The following is an 18,190-nucleotide window of genomic DNA, read 5'->3' on the forward strand; positions in this document are numbered from 1 at the left end:
ACAAAAGGTTTGCCGACAATCAAGCGGGTTTATCCGTACAGGTTGCGACATGTTAATACGATCCGGCGTGTCTTGCCGACGGGGTGAAATTTATCTATGTATTTCTAAGAATTATCAGCGATATCTAAATTTTCTCCGAAGATATCACACAAATATTTCTCGCGAATTAACAATTGCATCACCATCCCCACGAACAAAGGGATGATCGGGATATATAATGAGGACCGATGCAGCTGCCGGGCCATAGTACCACTGGCGAGCGCACGCTTCATTCGAGGTACAAGAAAAAAAGTTTAGTGTGCAAAGAAGTTTTTTTTGTAATAAGTGTGAAAAAAGTGAATTTTTTACAAAAAATGGAGAACGTTGAGCGCGACCTGTTGGAGCGTTCCCGCCAAGTTGCTAACTTGGGCGAATATTTCGGATGGCTGCAAGAGTGCGAAGAATTTATCGAAGAGTTGGAAGAACGCAGCCGTGCCAAGCGTCCGCGTCTCTCGATTGGACATAGACAATCTCTGGTGGCGAGAATAGCGCGACTCGAGGGTGCAAAGGTGCGCTTGCAGAGACGGTATGTCGGTAAATCCATGCCTAGTGGCGGCGGATTCAGTGGCGGCGGCAATAACGCGCAAAGACTCGTTTGGCGCAAAATCGATACGGCGTTCGATAGCCGTATACTGACCGGCGCGGTAATTAACGCAGACCACATCGAACCGCGTCAGTTTTTGGAAAATGCCGCAGACATTGTAGTCGAGAACGTGGAGAATGTGCTGCAGAGACACATCAGTGTAAAAGTGAACACTGTTTTCAACGGTGAATTTGTGTCCGGTGACAAGCGTGCCAATAAAAGTATTAACACGAGAAACTTTGAACTCTTTCGCACGTCCGATGTACGCGAGTGGTACGAGCGCCGCGTAATCGAGCCCACGCTAGCATCGCTAGAAGAGTTCCAGGAACGCGATAGCGGCTGGGCATTGTCGCGGATAATAGATTTGACAGTGAATGTAAATAAGTACAATCCAATGCGCGCGGGATGTCATGTCAAATTACCGCAAAAAATTATGGCAAAGAGAGCGGTGGTTAATGTGCAATCAGCGGACAATGCGTGTTTCGCATGGTCGGTGGTGGCCGCTCTTTACCCTGCTGAAAGAAACACGGGTCGAGAATCCTCTTATCCACATTACACAACAGTGCTGAATCTCCAAAACATTGAGTTTCCAGTGACTGTGAATCAAATTAAAAAATTCGAACTTGCAAACGACATCTCCGTAAACGTGTACATCATCGAGAACGAGAACATCGTCCCGTTGCGTCTTTCGGAAAAAAAGAAGGACAGGCACGTTAATCTGCTGTACGTGGAGGACGAACACGGGCATTTCACATGCATTGAAAATCTGTCTCGCCTCGTCAGCTCACAACTGAGCAAAAAACATGGTCAAAAATTTATATGCGATCGGTAAGTATATATATATATATTTATTTATTACACGTAAATTATATTTTTAATTAAATTTTCATTAAATTTTTTACAGATGCCTACATTATTTCGGAGCGGTGGATAAATTGCAGGCGCATATGGAAGATTGCGGGAAACTGAACGACTGCGCTATTCGGTTGCCGAGCGAGAATGACAAGTGGCTCAGCTTCGACAACTACACGAGGAAGGAGCGGCTGCCGTTTGTAGTGTACGCCGACCTCGAGTGTGTTTTGGCAAAGACCGAAGATGCCAAAAATCATCAACACCATCAAGTGTTCAGCATCGCATACTATGTACAGTGTTCGTACGACAGTTCGTTGTCCGCGTACAATTCCCGCCGTAGTGTCGATTGCGTCGCATGGTTCGCCGAACAGCTTAAAAATTTAGCAATCCGCGTAAAAAATATTTTAACGACCAATGTCCCCATGGTAAATTTAACGCCTGACGAGTGGTTAAAATTTCGCAGCGCGACGCATTGTCACATTTGTGAAAAACCGTTTGACGAAGACGATACACGCGTCCGCGATCATTGCCACCTCACCGAGCGGTACAGGGGTCCTGCGCATTCAAATTGTAACTTAAATTACAAAGAATCATTTTGTATCCCTATAGTCTTTCACAATCTGTCCGGCTACGACGCGCATTTTATTATCGAGGACATAGCCACAGCGTTCGAAGGGGAAATGGAATTACTGCCGATAACAAAGGAAAAATACATTTCATTCTCGAAGACTGTTAGATTGACACAAGATAATAATTCGAAAAATTATATTAAATTACGCTTTATCGATTCGTACAAGTTTCTCAGTCGATGCGCTAGTCTCGACAAATTAGCGTCATTTTTGGATAAAGAAAAACTAAAAATTTTACATTCGGAATATCAAAATTTAACTAGTGAAAAATTCAATTTATTGACACGGAAGGGCGTCTTTCCGTACGAATACATTGACTGCGTGGACAGATTACAAGACACACGTTTACCGCCGCGCGACTCATTTTACAGTTCCTTAACCGGCGACACAGTATCCGAGAGTGATTACGCGCACGCCGAGACCGTCTGGAGCCGATTCTCCCTTCGAACGCTAGGCGAATATAGCGATTTATATTTAAAAATTGGTGTCTTGTTATTGGCCGATATATTTGAGAATTTTTGCGATAGTTGTATAAAAAGTTATGGACTCGATCCCGCGTATTATTATACTCTCCCCGGATATACATGGGACGCCATGTTAAAACATACGAATATAAAATTTGAATTATTAACAGACATTGACATGGTAATGTTTGTCGAACGAGGTATACGCAGAGGCCTTAGTCAATGTTCAGGCCGATACGCACAGGCTAATAACAAGTACATGCAATCGTACGACCCATCGAAACCCTCATCGTACCTCATGTATTTCGATGTAAATAATTTGTACGGATGGGCAATGTGTCAACCATTGCCGTATGCCGATTTTCGGTGGGTCGACGATATATCGAATTTTGACGTATCATCTATCGCGTTCAATTCGCCTATAGGCTATGTTCTCGAAGTAGATTTAAAGTATCCGCGGCATCTTCATGACGCGCACATTGACTTACCGTTTTGCCCGACGCGCGATAAGCCGCCCGGCAAGCGGGAGTATAAACTCCTCGCAACGCTTTGCGATAAGAAGCGCTACGTGATACACTATCGTAATCTACAGCAGTGCACGTGCCACGGGCTACGCATAACAAAAATATACCGCATACTACAATTCACGCAGTCAGCGTGGCTGCAAAAATACATCGAACTCAACACACAGTTTAGAACACATGCGAAAAACGATTTTGAAAAAAATTTATATAAATTGATGAATAATGCGGTATTTGGCAAGACGATGGAAAATGTGCGCAATCATGTTGATGTAAAATTATTAACAAAATGGGACGGACGGTACGGTGCGGAGGCAATGATCGCGAAACCAAATTTTCATAGTACTAGCGTATTTTCGGAAAAATTAGTTGCAATTGAATTATGCAAACTCGAAGTTAAAATCTACAAGCCAATCTACGTCGGCATGTGTATACTCGACATATCAAAAGTATGTCTTTATTAATTTCATCACGAATACATGTCACCGCTCTATCGTGACAATTGTAGAGTAATGTACACCGACACGGACAGTTTAATTTATCAAATTAAATGTCAGGATGTCTATGAAAATTTGAAACGCGATATCGCTCGATTCGATACCAGCGACTACGCCGCGAATAATGCGTACGGTATACCACTCGCGAATAAAAAGGTGCCAGGTCTGATGAAAGATGAGAATAACGGCGCGATAATGACCGAATTCGTCGGGCTTAGAGCAAAAATGTATGCTTTGCGGGTGGACGGTAAAAAGGACACTAAAAAGGCAAAAGGTGTTAAAAATAACGTCGTAGCGCGTAGTATAACATTCGACGATTATACGCGTTGTCTTAATGACGAAATTGAAATGACGCGTCAGCAGTCATGCATAAGATCGAAATTGCATAAAGTGTATACCATCAGCGAGACAAAAATTGCTCTAAGTCCCTACGACGACAAACGGTATGTCGTACCTGAGTCGACCGACACCTTGCCGTGGGGACATTATAGAATACCGTTGTAAATTATATTTATTATATGTATTATATTGTGAGGATGTATTAATGAGAAGTATATATTTTTTGTTATATATTTTTATATATTTTTATATATATGGTATAATATATATTATGTTATACAATGATTGAATAAAATACATTAAATAACATTGTTTTTATGTATCCAAGAGTTGTGCGAACTGTCGAATCCCAGCCATTTCACGTAAACCTCGTCACCCCTCCTGCGCAGTATTTTCTCCACGAGGTACACTTCCGGACAATTTGCGCGATGCAGCTTGTGCTCGTAAAACGCTCCAGCGATAGATGTCTTGCGATAATCCTCGAGTAGATATGTTACGGGATTAGTATGCTGCACTTTAACAATCTTGAACACCTCGGTTGTCCAATTTGGCGTGTAACCCTTCTCGAAAAGTTGTTTGTACTTGCTGACGCGTACTTGATCACCTACTTTGAACTTTGCCGGGCCCGCGATTTTTACACGATTGTACACGGTAGCCAAGAGTCTTTCGGCGATCGCGGGGGTAACGTCGGCGGGTCGCATACCAATCGTTCGATGCTTGCGTCCGTTGTAATCTGATACGAGGCGTGGCAGTATGTCGAACCACTTGTAAGTGCCATTCAGCGTAAACATCTTCCACATGTCGTTCTTTAGCGTGCGATTGAATCGCTCGACGACCGACGCCTTCAATATCGAATATGTCGAATAGTGATTAATGTCATGTTTTCGCATAAGTCGTTGCACATCGGCGTTGTAAAATTCCTTCCCGTTATCGGTTTGCATGTTATTCGGACATGTCTTGCTGTCTCGAATTATCTCAGCGATTGCGTCAACTGTCTCGCTTCCTCCTTTACTCTTGAGTGGTACAGCCCACGCATACTTGCTCAACACATCGATGACGGTGAGTATGTAGTGGTAACCTCTGTTAAAATGGGAGTACGGACGCATCTCGACAATGTCGGCTTGCCACAGATCATCGTATCCTCGCACTATGACATGTCTTCGAGGGAAATTTTTTCTCGCTGACGCGTGCAACTCGTTTACCAACTGCCTTCTCTCCAAACTATGTGGCTCGTTGTTATTTTCACTATTCATTCTCGTTCGTTCACGTTCGTTCACGTTGTTTCACGTTGTTTCGGGGTTTGTTTACGTTGTTTCGGGGTTCGTTCACGTTGTTTCGGGATTCGTTCACGTTGTTTCGGGGTTGTTTCGGGGTTCGTTCACGTTGTTTCGGGGTTCTTTTGGGGTTCGTTCACGTTGTTTCGGGGTTGTTTCGGGGTTCGTTCACGTTGTTTCGGGGTTCGTTCACGTTGTTTCGGGGTTCGTTCACGTTGTTTCGAGGTTCGTTCACGTTGTTTCGGGGTTGTTTCGGGGTTCGTTCACGTTGTTTCGAGGTTCTTTCGGGGTTCGTTCACGTTGTTTCGGGGTTGTTTCGGGGTTCGTTCACGTTGTTTCGGGGTTGTTTCGGGGTTCGTTCACGTTGTTTCGGGGTTTGTTCACGTTGTTTCGGGGTTGTTTCGGGGTTTGTTCACGTTGTTTCGGGGTTCGTTCATGTTGTTTCGGGATTCTTTCATGTTGTTTCGGGGTTCGTTCACGTTGTTTCGAGGTTCTTTCGGGGTTCGTTCACGTTGTTTCGGGGTTGTTTCGGGGTTCGTTCACGTTGTTTCGGGGTTGTTTCGGGGTTCGTTCACGTTGTTTCGGGGTTTGTTCACGTTGTTTCGGGGTTGTTTCAGGGTTCGTTCACGTTGTTTCGGGGTTCTTTCGGGTTAGGTAGTCGTTATAGCGTAGTTCACTCCCGTCCTTGACCCATTCGAACATCGTCTTTGACTCGTTTGCAGCCTTTTTCGCAGTCGTTTCTGATCCGTTCGCAGCCGCTTTTGAATCGATCGTAACCGTCCCTGACCTGTTTGCAACCCTTACTGAGTTGGTGATAGCCTTGTATGTAACCTTTAAGGACTTGTTCGTAGCCTCGTTCGCAACCCTGTTTGACATGATCGTAACCTCGATCGTAGCGGTCGCGTTCACCACCGTTTCCAGGTCGTTCACTGCTGCTTCCGAGTTGTTCACAGCTGCTGCTTCCGAGCCGTTCACAGCTGCTGCTTCCGAGTCGTTCATTGTTGCCACTCATTGTTGTTTGGTAGCACGTCGATCGTGCAGCGTATTCTGTCGTCGTAATTCATCACTCGTATCGTCAGAGGTTGTCGCACGAATTGCATTTTCTCACTCCCGATTTGACCTCCAACGTCCGCCTATTTATAGCTGCGCGGACTCGCGCTTTGCTCAGTATCGTCTAGAGATTGCGGCGGATGTCAACGAAAATAGGCACAGGTGTATTAAATCGTGCGATAAACGCACTTCCGGTCGAGCTTCATATCCCCGGCTATCAATTTTGCGGCCCGGGAACTCGTTTGGAAAAGCGATTGGCTAGAGGTGATCAAGGCGTCAACCCATTGGACGCGGCGTGTCGTGAACACGATATAGCGTACTCTCGGAGCAGCGAACTCGCCGAGAGACACGCGGCGGATAAGGTACTCGCCGAGAAAGCGAAAACTCGCATCGTCGCGAAAAACTCGAGTCTCGGTGAGAGAGCCGCGGCCGCAGTTGTCTGGACAGCGATGAAGGCCAAGACGAAGCTCGGCATGGGCTTGAAGAAGAGGACGAAAAAGAGGAGGAGGAGGGTACTTTCGGCAGCAAAACGAGGCGGATTTTTGCCGATTTTACCAATGCTGGGCGCGCTCGGATCCCTGGTCGGCGGAGCGGCTGGCGTAGCAAAAGCGGTAAACGACAATAAAGCCGCGCAACGTCAGTTGCAAGAGATACTACGCCACAATCGCGCCATGGAAGGCCGCGGACTGTATCTCGCCCCTTACAAATATGGACGAGGAGCGGGGAAAAAGAAAACGTCAAAAAAACGTTAAAAATGCCGCAAGGTGTAACTACAAATGTGCAATTGCTACAACTTGCAAAACGTATGCACATTCCATATTTTGAAGGTGTATTTATGCGCAATAATTTACCGATAAATGGCGCGCGAGAAAATGAGAGCGGTATCGTCAATCTGGACAGCACAGACGGTCCTGGCACTCATTGGGTGGCGTATGCAAAAAGGGGAAATCGCGCAATCTATTTCGACAGTTTTGGCAATCTTCGACCACCCGAGGAATTGGTGCGATATTTAAACGTGCCGAAATTGGAATACAATTACACCTCTTTTCAAACGTATGATCAGAGTATCTGTGGACAATTGTGCTTGCAGTTTCTCCGAGAGATTGAATTTTAGTTCAACTTGCAGCGAATTTAAAGACTGACATTGCGCTATTTAACTCAGTTTTGTCAACATGTCGCTAACACTAACATTGTGCGCAAAATCACCTAAAAAATGTTTACACAACTACGCGTGTGAGGGAGGGGGAGGAGGATACATAATCATGATGATGCGAGATGTCTGATGTTAGTGAAGTAATACCTCTCGACTGACTCACATCGAAGAGATCATGTCCGCACCAACGTTTGTCGACCTGCAAGGATTTATCCTAAACAAGCGATTTATCGTGAAGGAAGCGGCAATCCTGAGAAGAGGATATATCATGTCACACTATTTCTTCGCATGCCCTGTGCCGTGGAGCGTGCTTATAAAGTCGGAAAGGCGCCAGGCCTCATGGATAACTCAGCATCATCATAGCTTGCAATGGGAGGATGGAAATGTTCCATACTGCATGGCTCAGCGCTTGATCACGGCAGCTATCAATGGCATAAATGAACAAGACGAGGAGGAAGAAGAAGAGTCCTCTCTCGTGTATGTAAAAGGACTCGAAAAGCGAGAGTGGCTTGCCGAAATAGTGGACGATGCGTGCAGCGGTTTCATGATTGAGACCTTGGATGCCATATATGAAGATGTGCCTGCATTAAATAAATTAGATCCCACATATACTCTACGATGTAAACATGTAAAAAATTGTGCGTTACAAAATGTATTTAAATTATTCAATTGGTGGTCGGCTAATCGCGACGATCATCCGTTTTTTTGAATAAACATATTCTTTACATACTATTCTCTTTATTATTTTTCCTAACCAGATATTTCGAAGAAATCCTTTCTCCTAATATTTTAAATATTTCTCACGCAATCGTATTTCTAAGAATTTCTTTTACCCCCTCTCCTAATATTTTAAATATTTCTCACGCAATCGTATTTCTAAGAATTTCTTTTACCCCCACTACTTTTAATAATTTGTCTTTCCCTCCAGATATATTTCTAAGAATCCCCCTCTCCTAATATTTTAAATATTTCTCATGCAATCGTATTTCTAAGAATTTCTTTTACCCCCACTACTTTTAATAATTTGTCTTTCCCTCCAGATATATTTCTAAGAATCCCCTTCTCCTAATATTTTAAAAATGACCGTTACTCGATTATTAGTACCTTATTATACAATCAGTCTTTCGTCGACCGTTCTAACTGACGGTTCACTTTTTAATACCCTCGGTTCAAAGAAGCAGCAGCAGCATGAATTACTACATGCCGAGACATGAAGAAACGTGCGAGAAGAAATGCGACGAGTAAGTATAACTTTTTTTGTATCTTTTATATTTTTAATTTTATTTTATATATTTTTTTATATTCTATATTTTTTTATGAGTTATAATTTCTTTTTTCCTAATTTAGTTTTAATTTTTTTTCCAAATTTTATACAGCGTTTCGCTGGAGCCTCGTGCGGTTCGCATACTTGGAAGGCGATACGCATTGACGGCGACGGAATTCAAATTCCTCGAAATCGGCATCAGAGTGGATCCGCCGAGTTACGTGGAGATCGCCATAGAAGATCATCGGGGAAAACAGCTATTACTATCTCTCGAAACGTGGAAAGAACTCTACGAGCAACGCCACGCTATTCATAATTACCTGAACAATGACTCCTCCTCCAACAACGATGTGTATAATTGCATAAGTGTCGGGCCGCTAACAGTGCGATTTCACAAGATAAACGGCACCAAGCTCATAAGTCTCGAATCAGGCGGACGTGCGCATGATGATGGTCGAATCGACGTTACATCGTATGTTCGAGCTCGATTCATGTATCGAAATAATGTACGATCGATTGACGAGGCTCGTCGCAACGGTTGATATCAAATATACTCAATTCTCCAATATTGCATCCACTGTAACGAATGCGAGAGAATTGTCGAATGCGATACGCGCTAGCAATGCCTTCAACATGCACCAACTTGTCGATTGCGAGCTGGTGGCTTTAGTTTTTAATATGTAATAAAACTTATATATAATTATGTATTAAATATAAGACGAATAAATACTTATATGTATATATCATGGTGTACTTTATTTGCGTGCCACCCGTTACATACTTTGCAAGAGATAATTATTGTGTCAAGGACATTGCATTCAGCGAAAAAAAAAATCGATATTTTTATCTTACGAGATAAGACCAATCCATGCTGCGGCAGAATCGATAATTTTATCTTACGAGGCGCACGCGACATTAAGAGTAAGAGAGACGCACGCCTTCGAGAGAGAGAGAGAGATCCAAGCCTGGATGCAGCATGCATTCAAGAGTGAGAGAGAGGTAGCGCGCGGCGGTATACGAGCTCTCCCGTCGGAGCGAGAGAGAGAGGTAGCGCGCGGTGGCGAGAGAGATCCAAGCCTGGATGTGGTGGCTCGGGCCTGCGGCGAGAGATGCAGCGGCGAGAGAGTCGGCGGCTCGGGCCTGCGGCGAGAGATGCAGCGGCGAGAGAGATCCAAGCCTGGATACGGCGGCGAGAGATGCGACGGTGAGAGATGCGACGGTGAACGAGAGAGATCCAAGCCTGGATTTTGCGAGAGAGAGATGTTGCGGCGAGGGATGTGAAGGAGAGGAGGAAAAACATTTTTTTTATTTTAATAAAATATATATTTTATTCATTACTTTTTTTATTCATATTTTTTTACATTAGTTTTTACATATTTTTTCTATAAGGAAAGAAGAAGGGAAACATTTTTTAAATTAATAAACATTTTATTAATATTTTTTATTTAATATATTACCGCCGGCATTAGCATTACCCGAGGTGTACCGCGTGGAGGTTGCCGGTCGGATTTACACCTCATATGTCAGAGTATGTGCATGTGTGTATGCGTGTGTGTACTTGTACATGTGTTGCAGTAGAGATGAGGACCCCGCGGTTCGTCACTTCCGCGGTATTTAATGACTCCAAACCCTCTCTACTGTGTGTGTAAATAAAAAATAAAAAATAATATATGTAAAATATAAAAAAATATAAAAATATAAAAATATAAAATATAAAAAAATATAAAAATATAAAAATATAAAAAATATAAAATATAAAATATAAAAAATATACGGTGACGGCGAGTGAGCAGCGAGAGAGAGAGATGTGGCGGCGGCTCGAGGTAGTGGCATCTACACATAGAAATATAAAAATAATTTAATATTTTATAGATTTGCTTCAATATTTTTTTGGTATTTTAATATACTTACAGCCCTGACGGGACAGTGAGAGAGAGGGGGGGGTCGCATCACCCATCGCTGTCATCGGACTCGACATCTGTGCATAGAAATATAATAATTTAATATTTTATATATTTTTTTGACATATTCTATATTTTTGACATATTATATATACTCACGTCCTTGACATGTGGGACAAGCGTTGGCCAGGTAGAATATGTATAATCTTTCCCGGCAATCCTCGCAACGCTGTTCGAGTACATTTATGTACCGCGATGTTGTGTGTTCCTCGACGGTCGTGATGCTTAGGAATCTGCCCCTGTTTCTCACGAAACAGCGAAAGCAGATCCTGATCATCCCCCATGGTGCGACGAACGCCATGACATACGACGCCACAGTGCATACCCTCGCTGTCTCGTCGAGGGATGCAGTGGCGCGTATGCCATACATCCGGGACCTGCACGACTCCCGGACAGCGTTGTCAGTATCGTACCCGTCGTCATTGTCATCTTCATCTTCATCGTCATCGTCATCGTCATCGTCATCGTCATCGTCATCTTCATCGTCATTGTCATCGTCATCGTCATTGTCATCGTCATTGTCATCACCGTTTTCTTCAATGGGCACGATATCAACATCCATATCCTCAATGTCGTCCAATAGGATGTTCACATCCCTGTCGTACACAGGGTCGTACACCGCACCATCACTGTCACTGTCGTCGTCGGAGATGGTTATAACTTCCATCTCGTCATCCGGGACGACGACCACCTCCATCTCGTCATCAGGGATGACCACCACCTTCATCTCTTCATCGTCGGAGATCACTACTTCCATGTCTTTCTCCATTTTTGCAAAAACAATTGATTCTCGAGTCACTTATTGCGCTGAAATGTCACCGTACTATGACCCGGCAGTGACATCGGTCCTCATTATATATCCCGGTCATCCCTTTGTTCATGCAATGATGCAATTATCTCCGAAAGATGATCTCCGACGAAACAAAAAATAGCGGCTGCTCAGTAGTTGTCTATCGACATGTTTACACCTTCCGCGAAGACATATCTACTCTCTCTCTCAGAACACGTTGATATCACATATGTTGTACACCTATTTTATCACAGAAAAGATAAATAGGCTGCCGACAAAAAATCTGGCGATGATGATGATGATGATGATGATGACGATGGTTCTCTCTTATCTGACTCCTCCTCCTCCATTTTTTGGTCAGAATCATTTTCGGATGATTGTGTTTTGCATGACACCGATGGTGATGGCATGTCCATGTAGCCAAATTCATAGTTGTCCACAGTGAAATAATCGACACAATTTTTGTATCGACGTTGATAACATGCGACTCGCTTGTGTCGCTTAGACGTTCTGGTGCATTTAGATAAATCACCAGCCACTCTTACAATGTCTTCATGCGTTTCCAAGAACTGGGCTACACGTCTTGTATGCGGTTTTCGCACACCAAGTTCGCGATTTCGTACATATTGTACAATTGAAGTCACCGCTTCACGTTTATTACAAAACGGGTTATTTTTTTTTTCATTGTGACAGCATACCTCGAGATGTCTATACCATCTCTCAGCAGTCTTATAACACCCCTTCTCATGACACTCTGCATGATTTTGCGGTGCGCTCTCCATTTTTCAATGTCTATCACTTATTCGCACTTTTAACCTCAGCCTATTTTCGCTGACATTCGCTGCAATCCCTGATCATCGGTGCAGGACCGTCAATATGCGTTCGCATCCACGGCCGATTGTAGTGTTCGAGGCAGCGACGATATGTCTGAACCTCCGGATCCGTCTTAATGTGCTCCGGCAGTTTTTCCCACAAATGCTCTACGAAATATCCGCACTTTTGCAGTAAAACAATCTTCGGAATATATTGCAACTGTTCGGCACTTAAACTGAGAATGTCGGAAGCACTTGATAGTATTACAAACATTCTGAATGAAGAGAGCGTGCGCTCGCCAGTGGTACTATGGCCCGGCAGCTGCATCGGTCCTCATTATATATCCCGATCATCCCTTTGTTCGTGGGGATGGTGATGCAATTGTTAATTCGCGAGAAATATTTGTGTGATATCTTCGGAGAAAATTTAGATATCGCTGATAATTCTTAGAAATACATAGATAAATTTCACCCCGTCGGCAAGACACGCCGGATCGGATTAACATGTCGCAACCTGTACGGATCAACCCGCTTGATTGTCGGCAAACCTTTTGTTCTTAGTAATTCGCAGAATTATCTTATCTTGTTTATGAAAATTTAGATATCCGATTGTCGGCGCTCGATCCAAGCTTGGATTTTGCGGCAGCCATTCGCAGAATTTTTATCTTATCAAATTTAGATGAAGAAACGCAACCCCCTTGATTGTCGGCGCTCAGCCTAAAAAAACGGCGGCAGCCATTCGCAGAATTTTTATCTTATCTTTGGAGAAAATTTATGAAAACTTAGATACCGCTCAAGCTTATCTTTGATACCTTACAAAGACGCCGCTTATCTTTGATACCTTACAAAGACGCCGCTTATCTTGGATTCGAAAACTTAGCTTATCTTATCTTGGATTTTCGGAGAAAATTTATGAAAACTTTGATACCGCTCAAAGACGCCGCTTAGCTTATCTTATCTTGTTTATGAACATATCAAGTAACATGATCCCCTTATCTTATCTTGTTTATAAATATATCAGGTAACATGATCCCCTTATCAGGTTATCTGATATGTTTATAAACAAAGATAAGCTTATCTACTGATAAGACCCCCTCCCCCCGCGTGACGTCACCCCCCTCGCCCCCGATTCCCCCCCGCCCTTCACCCCCCCTCATTGCCCCTGAGTTAGAACTCCCCTAGTATCCCTACTGATCTGCGCCGGCGTTTCCGATATTTTATATCTTGGTGGTACCCTGGGTGAAAATTTGTGTATCGTGTGAACGAGTTTACCGTTGCTGTATGCACCCGCGGTCACGTTGCACTCTTGCGGATAATGTTCGCGTTGATAAAATTAATTGGCATGTCCGATTCGTACCACTTTCGCGGTTGCAGTATACGGTTCGCGAATTCCAGCAGCGATCCTATAATGTTGGGCATGCTAAGTTTACTCTGTAAGCACACTTGATCTCACTTCTCATCGTATTGTAATTAGCGCGGAGCACGATTGAGTAATCTTTATCGTCGACACCTTTATCACTAACAGCATTATGTTTTCGGGAAAGTGTGCGTTTCAAAAATGCATGTATTGCTTGCAGCTCGTACGATTTCTCGGAAATCGTAATTTCCGCGTCGTCTTTGCTGTAGTAAAATTTATTATTCGAGGAATTCACATTCGATATAGTGTGATAAGTTTCAAAATACGCCAGTCCGAGCTCGTAGTCCGCGTCGTTCAAATCTATGGACGGAAAGTAGGTCGCCGCGAGGACGCTACTCTTCTCAGTCAATGTTAGTGTTAGCGACATGTTGACAAAACTGAATTACATAGCGCAATGTCAATCTTTAAATTCGCGGAGAGTTGAACTAAAATTTAATCTCTCAAAGAAACTGCAAGCACAATTGTCCGCAGATGCTCTGATTATACGTTTGATAAGAAGCGCGATTGTATTCTAAATTCGACACATTTAAATATCGCACCACTTCCTCGGGAGGTCGAAAATTGCCAAAACTGTCGAAATAGATAGCGCAATTTCCCCTTTTTGCATATGCCACCCAATGAGTGCCAGGGCCATCTGTGTCGTCCAGATTGGCGATACCGCTTTCATTTTCTCGCGCACCATTTATCGGTAAATTATTGCGCATGAAAACACCTCTAAAGTACGGAATGTGCATACGTTTTGCCAGTTGTAGCAATTGCACATTGGTAGTTACACCTCGCGGCATTTTTAACGTTTTTGACGTTTTTTTTTCTTCGCTCCTCGTCCGTATCTGTAAGAGGCGAGATACAGGCCGCGGCCTTCCATAGCGCGATTCTGGCGTAGTATCTCTTGCAACTGACGTTGCGCGGCTTTTTTGTCGTTCACCGCTTTTGCTACGCCAGCCGCTCCGCTAACCAGGGATCCGAGCGCGCTTAGCATTGGTAGAATCGGCAAAAATTCGTCTCGTTTCGCTGCCGGAAGTATTCTCTTCTTTGTCTTTATCTTCGTCCTCGTTTTTGTCCTCAAGCCTATGCCGAGCTTCGTCTTGGCTTTCATCGCTGCCCAGACAGCTTGACCAGAAGTGCGTTTATCGCATAATGTAATAGACCTGTGCCTACTTTCGTTGACATTTGCTGCAATCTCTAAACATTACTGAGCGCAGCTATAAATAGGCGGACGTTTGAGGTCAAATCGGGAGTGGGAAAAATGAAATTCATGCGACAATTTCTGACGAGTGATGAATTACGACGACAGAGTACGCTGCAGCGTGAACAAAGGTGTGCGCAAACACGGTACGATGCTACCGACAACTATACGTGCGATTGTTTGCGGCCTCTCAAACTGCGGTAAGACCAACGTGTTGATAAGCCTGCTGGAAAGTCCGCACGGTGTGCGTTTCGAGAACGTGTACGTGTACTCAAAATCACTGTAACAACCGAAATATCGCTATTTGGAGGATTTATTGACGCCCATTGAGGAAATCGGCTACTTTACATTTTCCAATAACAGTGACGTCATTCCACCGAGCAAGGCATGTCCAAATTCAATTTTTGTCTTTGACGTGGCATGCGACAAGCAAGATGCGATAAGAGAGTACTTTTCAATAAACGCTTTTATCTCTGTCAGACATACGCGAGAATACCAAAACATCTTATACGCGACAACGCAAACCTGCTAATCCTGTTTAAACAAGACGCCACCAATTTAAAGCACGTGTACAATGCGCCTGCAATTTATCCATTTCTCCAAAATAGTGTAAACATCTGAAAGTATTAAAAATTTTAATTAAAATTATTTTTTTTTTAATATAATTTAAGTTTAATAAATATATACTTACCGATCGCAAATAAATTTTTTATGAGCTTGTTTGCTCAGTTACGAACTCACGAGGCGAGACAGATTCTTTTTGCACGTGAAATGTCCCACTCTGTGTCCTCCACGTACAGCAGATAGACGTGTCTGCCTTTCTTTTTTTTCGAAAGACGTAGCGGGACGATGTTTTCGTTGTCGATAATGTACACGTTTACGGAGATGTCGTTTGCCAGTTCAAAGTTTTTAATTTGGTTCACAGTCATTGGAAACTGAATGTTTTGGAGATTTAGCACTGTGGTGTATTGCGAATAGGAGGATTCTCGTTCCACATTTCTTTTAGCGGGGTACAGAGCGGCCACTACTGACCATGCGAAACACGCATTGTCCGCTGATCGCACATCACCACCACTCTCTTTGCCATAATTTTTTGCAGTAATTTGACATGACATCCCGCGCGCATTTGATTGTACTTATTTACATTCACTGTCAAATCGATTATCCGCGACAATGTCCAGCCGCTATCGCGTTCCTGGAACTCTTCTAGCGATGCTAGCGTGGGCTCGATTACGCGGCGCTCGTACCACTCGCGTACATCAGACGTGCGAAAGAGTTCAAAGTTTCTCGTGTTGATACTTTTATTGGCGCGCTTGTCACCAGACATAAATTCGCCGTTGAAAACGGTGTTCACTTTCACACTGACGTGTCTTTGCAGCACATTCTCCACGTTTTCGACTACAATGTCTGCGGCATTTTCCAAAAATTGACGCGATTCGATATAGTCTGCGTTAATTACCGCACCGGTCAGTATACGGTTATCGAACGCCGTATCGATCTCGCGCCAAACAAGTTTTTGCGCGTTATTGCCGCCGCCGCCATTGTATTCATCACCACCGCCACTGAATCCAGGCATGGATCCACCGACCGTCTTTGCAAGCGCACCTTTGCACCCTCGAGTCGTGCTATTCTCACCACCAGAGATTGCCTATGTCCAATCGAGAGATGCGGACGCTTGACACAGCTGCGTTCTTCCAGCTCTTCAATAAACTCTTCGCACTCTTGCAACCATCCGAAATATTTGCCCAAGGTGGGGACTTGGTGGGAACGCTCCAACAGGTAGCGCTCAACATTCTCCGCGTATTCCATTTTTGTTGTCTGTCACTTTTTCACACTGTATTACTACTTGTGATCACTAAACTTTTTTTCTTGCAGACCGAATTTAAGCGTGCGCTCTCGTGGTCACCGTACTATGACCCGGCAGCAGCATCGGTCCTCATTATATATCCCGATTAACCCTTTGTTCTTCAACGTGCGATGATGCAATTGTTAATTCGCAAGAAATAATTGCGATATCTTCTCGCTGATATTCTTCAGATTTTCTAAGAAAATTTTGATAACGATTATAAAGCCGCCGCTCGGCAAATCATCGTTACATCCCTGGTGTAAATTTTACCCCGTCCGCAAGCGGCGAAGACATGTCGCAAGCGGCGACACGTTCGCCCCCGATGACGCAAAATATCCCCGCTGATATTTTTTAGAAATAAACAGATAACGTATAGATCAGCAGCAGCTGAACAGCCGCGCTCGCAGCTACTTATGGGGGGAAGAAACGCAATCCCCTTAGTAATAGATATCTGATTGTCGGCGCTCGCCGAAGAAACCGCGGCAGCTCTTTTGTTCTTAATAATTCTTAGAATTTGATTAACCAGAATTTTTACCTTATCTTGAGTAATAGATATCGCTGTAATAGATATCTAATTGTCGGCGCTCGCCAAAGAAACGGCGGCAGCCCTTTTGTTTTTAATAATTCTTAGAATTTGATTACCTAGAATGTTTAAAATTATAAAAGCCTTGCGAGAATGCTAAAGCAAGGTCGCGAATATATTCGCCGCCGAGTTGTTATTCCGCGTATTTTAGATTCCGAGAGCGAGAAGTTGACAAAAACGCGCTTTTGTCTCGAGCCTTCGAGCCTCGCTAGCGAATCACGTTTTCTGCACGCGCGTGCCACGCGTCCAAGCGAAGGATCGATCGGCTGCCGTTGCCGTCGATCCTGCGTATTTTGGACAGGAGTCGGCCCGAAGAGCTCGGTGGAGAACGATCATCCCAAGAGCTCGTTCGAGTTTGTCGCGAGCAAAGCCGAGATAGCGAATAAAGTTTATTTTTACTTTAATTATTTTGAATAAAGTCACACGTTTAACAAACCACAAGTAATTTGTCAAGATCACATCCTGCCTAATCCGTACAAACGGTCGAACCAGCAATCCAATAAATATTTTCCGTTCTGTGAGAAAAAATAATCGAAGGTTTCTGCACACAGAATTTTTACCTTATCTTATCTTGTAATAGATATCGCCGTAATAGATATCCGCTTATCTTGTAATAGATATATGTTTATATTTGTTTAGAAACATATTAGGTAACATGAGCCGATAAGAGGCCCTTATCAGGTAACCTGAGCTGATAAGATAAGCTTATCAGTTGATAAGACCCCCTCCCCCGCGTGACGTCACCTCCCTTGCCCCCGATTCCTCCCCGCCTCTCACCCCCCCTCAGACGACCTGAGTTAGAACCAGCCTAGTATACCTCCTCATACGTTATAATAACAGAAAACGAATTACAACAATGTAATAAATTAAATATACAACATGTATGTAAACAAAATACATCTATATACCGCATAGATGTAGACGCGCCTT

General features: G+C 43.7%; 3 protein-coding genes across 3 annotated transcripts; all 3 read left to right on the plus strand.

Annotated features, from left to right (window-relative positions):
* Positions 1 to 319: 319 nt before the first annotated feature.
* LOC146722895 (uncharacterized) lies at positions 320 to 1,454 on the plus strand. The gene has a single exon (XM_085483554.1). It carries the CDS (start codon positions 354 to 356, stop codon positions 1,452 to 1,454), a length of 1,101 nt encoding a protein of 366 aa, XP_085339680.1. The 5' UTR covers positions 320 to 353.
* A 4,816-nt stretch (positions 1,455 to 6,270) lies between these two features.
* On the plus strand, positions 6,271 to 7,000 carry LOC146722896 (uncharacterized). The gene has a single exon (XM_085483562.1). The coding sequence runs from the start codon at positions 6,389 to 6,391 to the stop codon at positions 6,998 to 7,000; it is 612 nt and encodes a 203-aa protein (XP_085339688.1). The 5' UTR covers positions 6,271 to 6,388.
* Positions 7,001 to 8,456: 1,456 nt separating this feature from the next.
* On the plus strand, positions 8,457 to 10,584 carry LOC146722897 (uncharacterized). The gene is made up of 3 exons (XM_085483563.1): positions 8,457 to 8,642; positions 8,778 to 9,048; positions 10,579 to 10,584. Exons 1-3 carry the CDS (start codon positions 8,590 to 8,592, stop codon positions 10,582 to 10,584), a joined length of 330 nt encoding a protein of 109 aa, XP_085339689.1. The 5' UTR covers positions 8,457 to 8,589.
* Positions 10,585 to 18,190: the final 7,606 nt, after the last annotated feature.

This window comes from Nylanderia fulva, unplaced genomic scaffold, assembly GCF_048542155.1.
Source record: "Nylanderia fulva isolate GAGA-0341 unplaced genomic scaffold, ASM4854215v1 Scaffold259, whole genome shotgun sequence".
Lineage (NCBI taxonomy): Eukaryota > Metazoa > Arthropoda > Insecta > Hymenoptera > Formicidae > Nylanderia > Nylanderia fulva.

What these genes read in the sequence shown, in the direction of transcription:
- LOC146722895 (XM_085483554.1), top strand. Translation starts at nt 354, where the DNA reads ATGGAGAACGTTGAGCGCGACCTGTTGGAGCGTTCCCGCCAAGTTGCT.
- LOC146722896 (XM_085483562.1), top strand. Translation starts at nt 6,389, where the DNA reads ATGTCAACGAAAATAGGCACAGGTGTATTAAATCGTGCGATAAACGCA.
- LOC146722897 (XM_085483563.1), top strand. Translation starts at nt 8,590, where the DNA reads ATGAATTACTACATGCCGAGACATGAAGAAACGTGCGAGAAGAAATGC. An exon ending in TGCGAGAAGAAATGCGACGA is followed by an intron (nt 8,643 to 8,777) that starts GTAAGTATAACT and finishes AATTTTATACAG; the next exon opens with CGTTTCGCTGGAGCCTCGTG.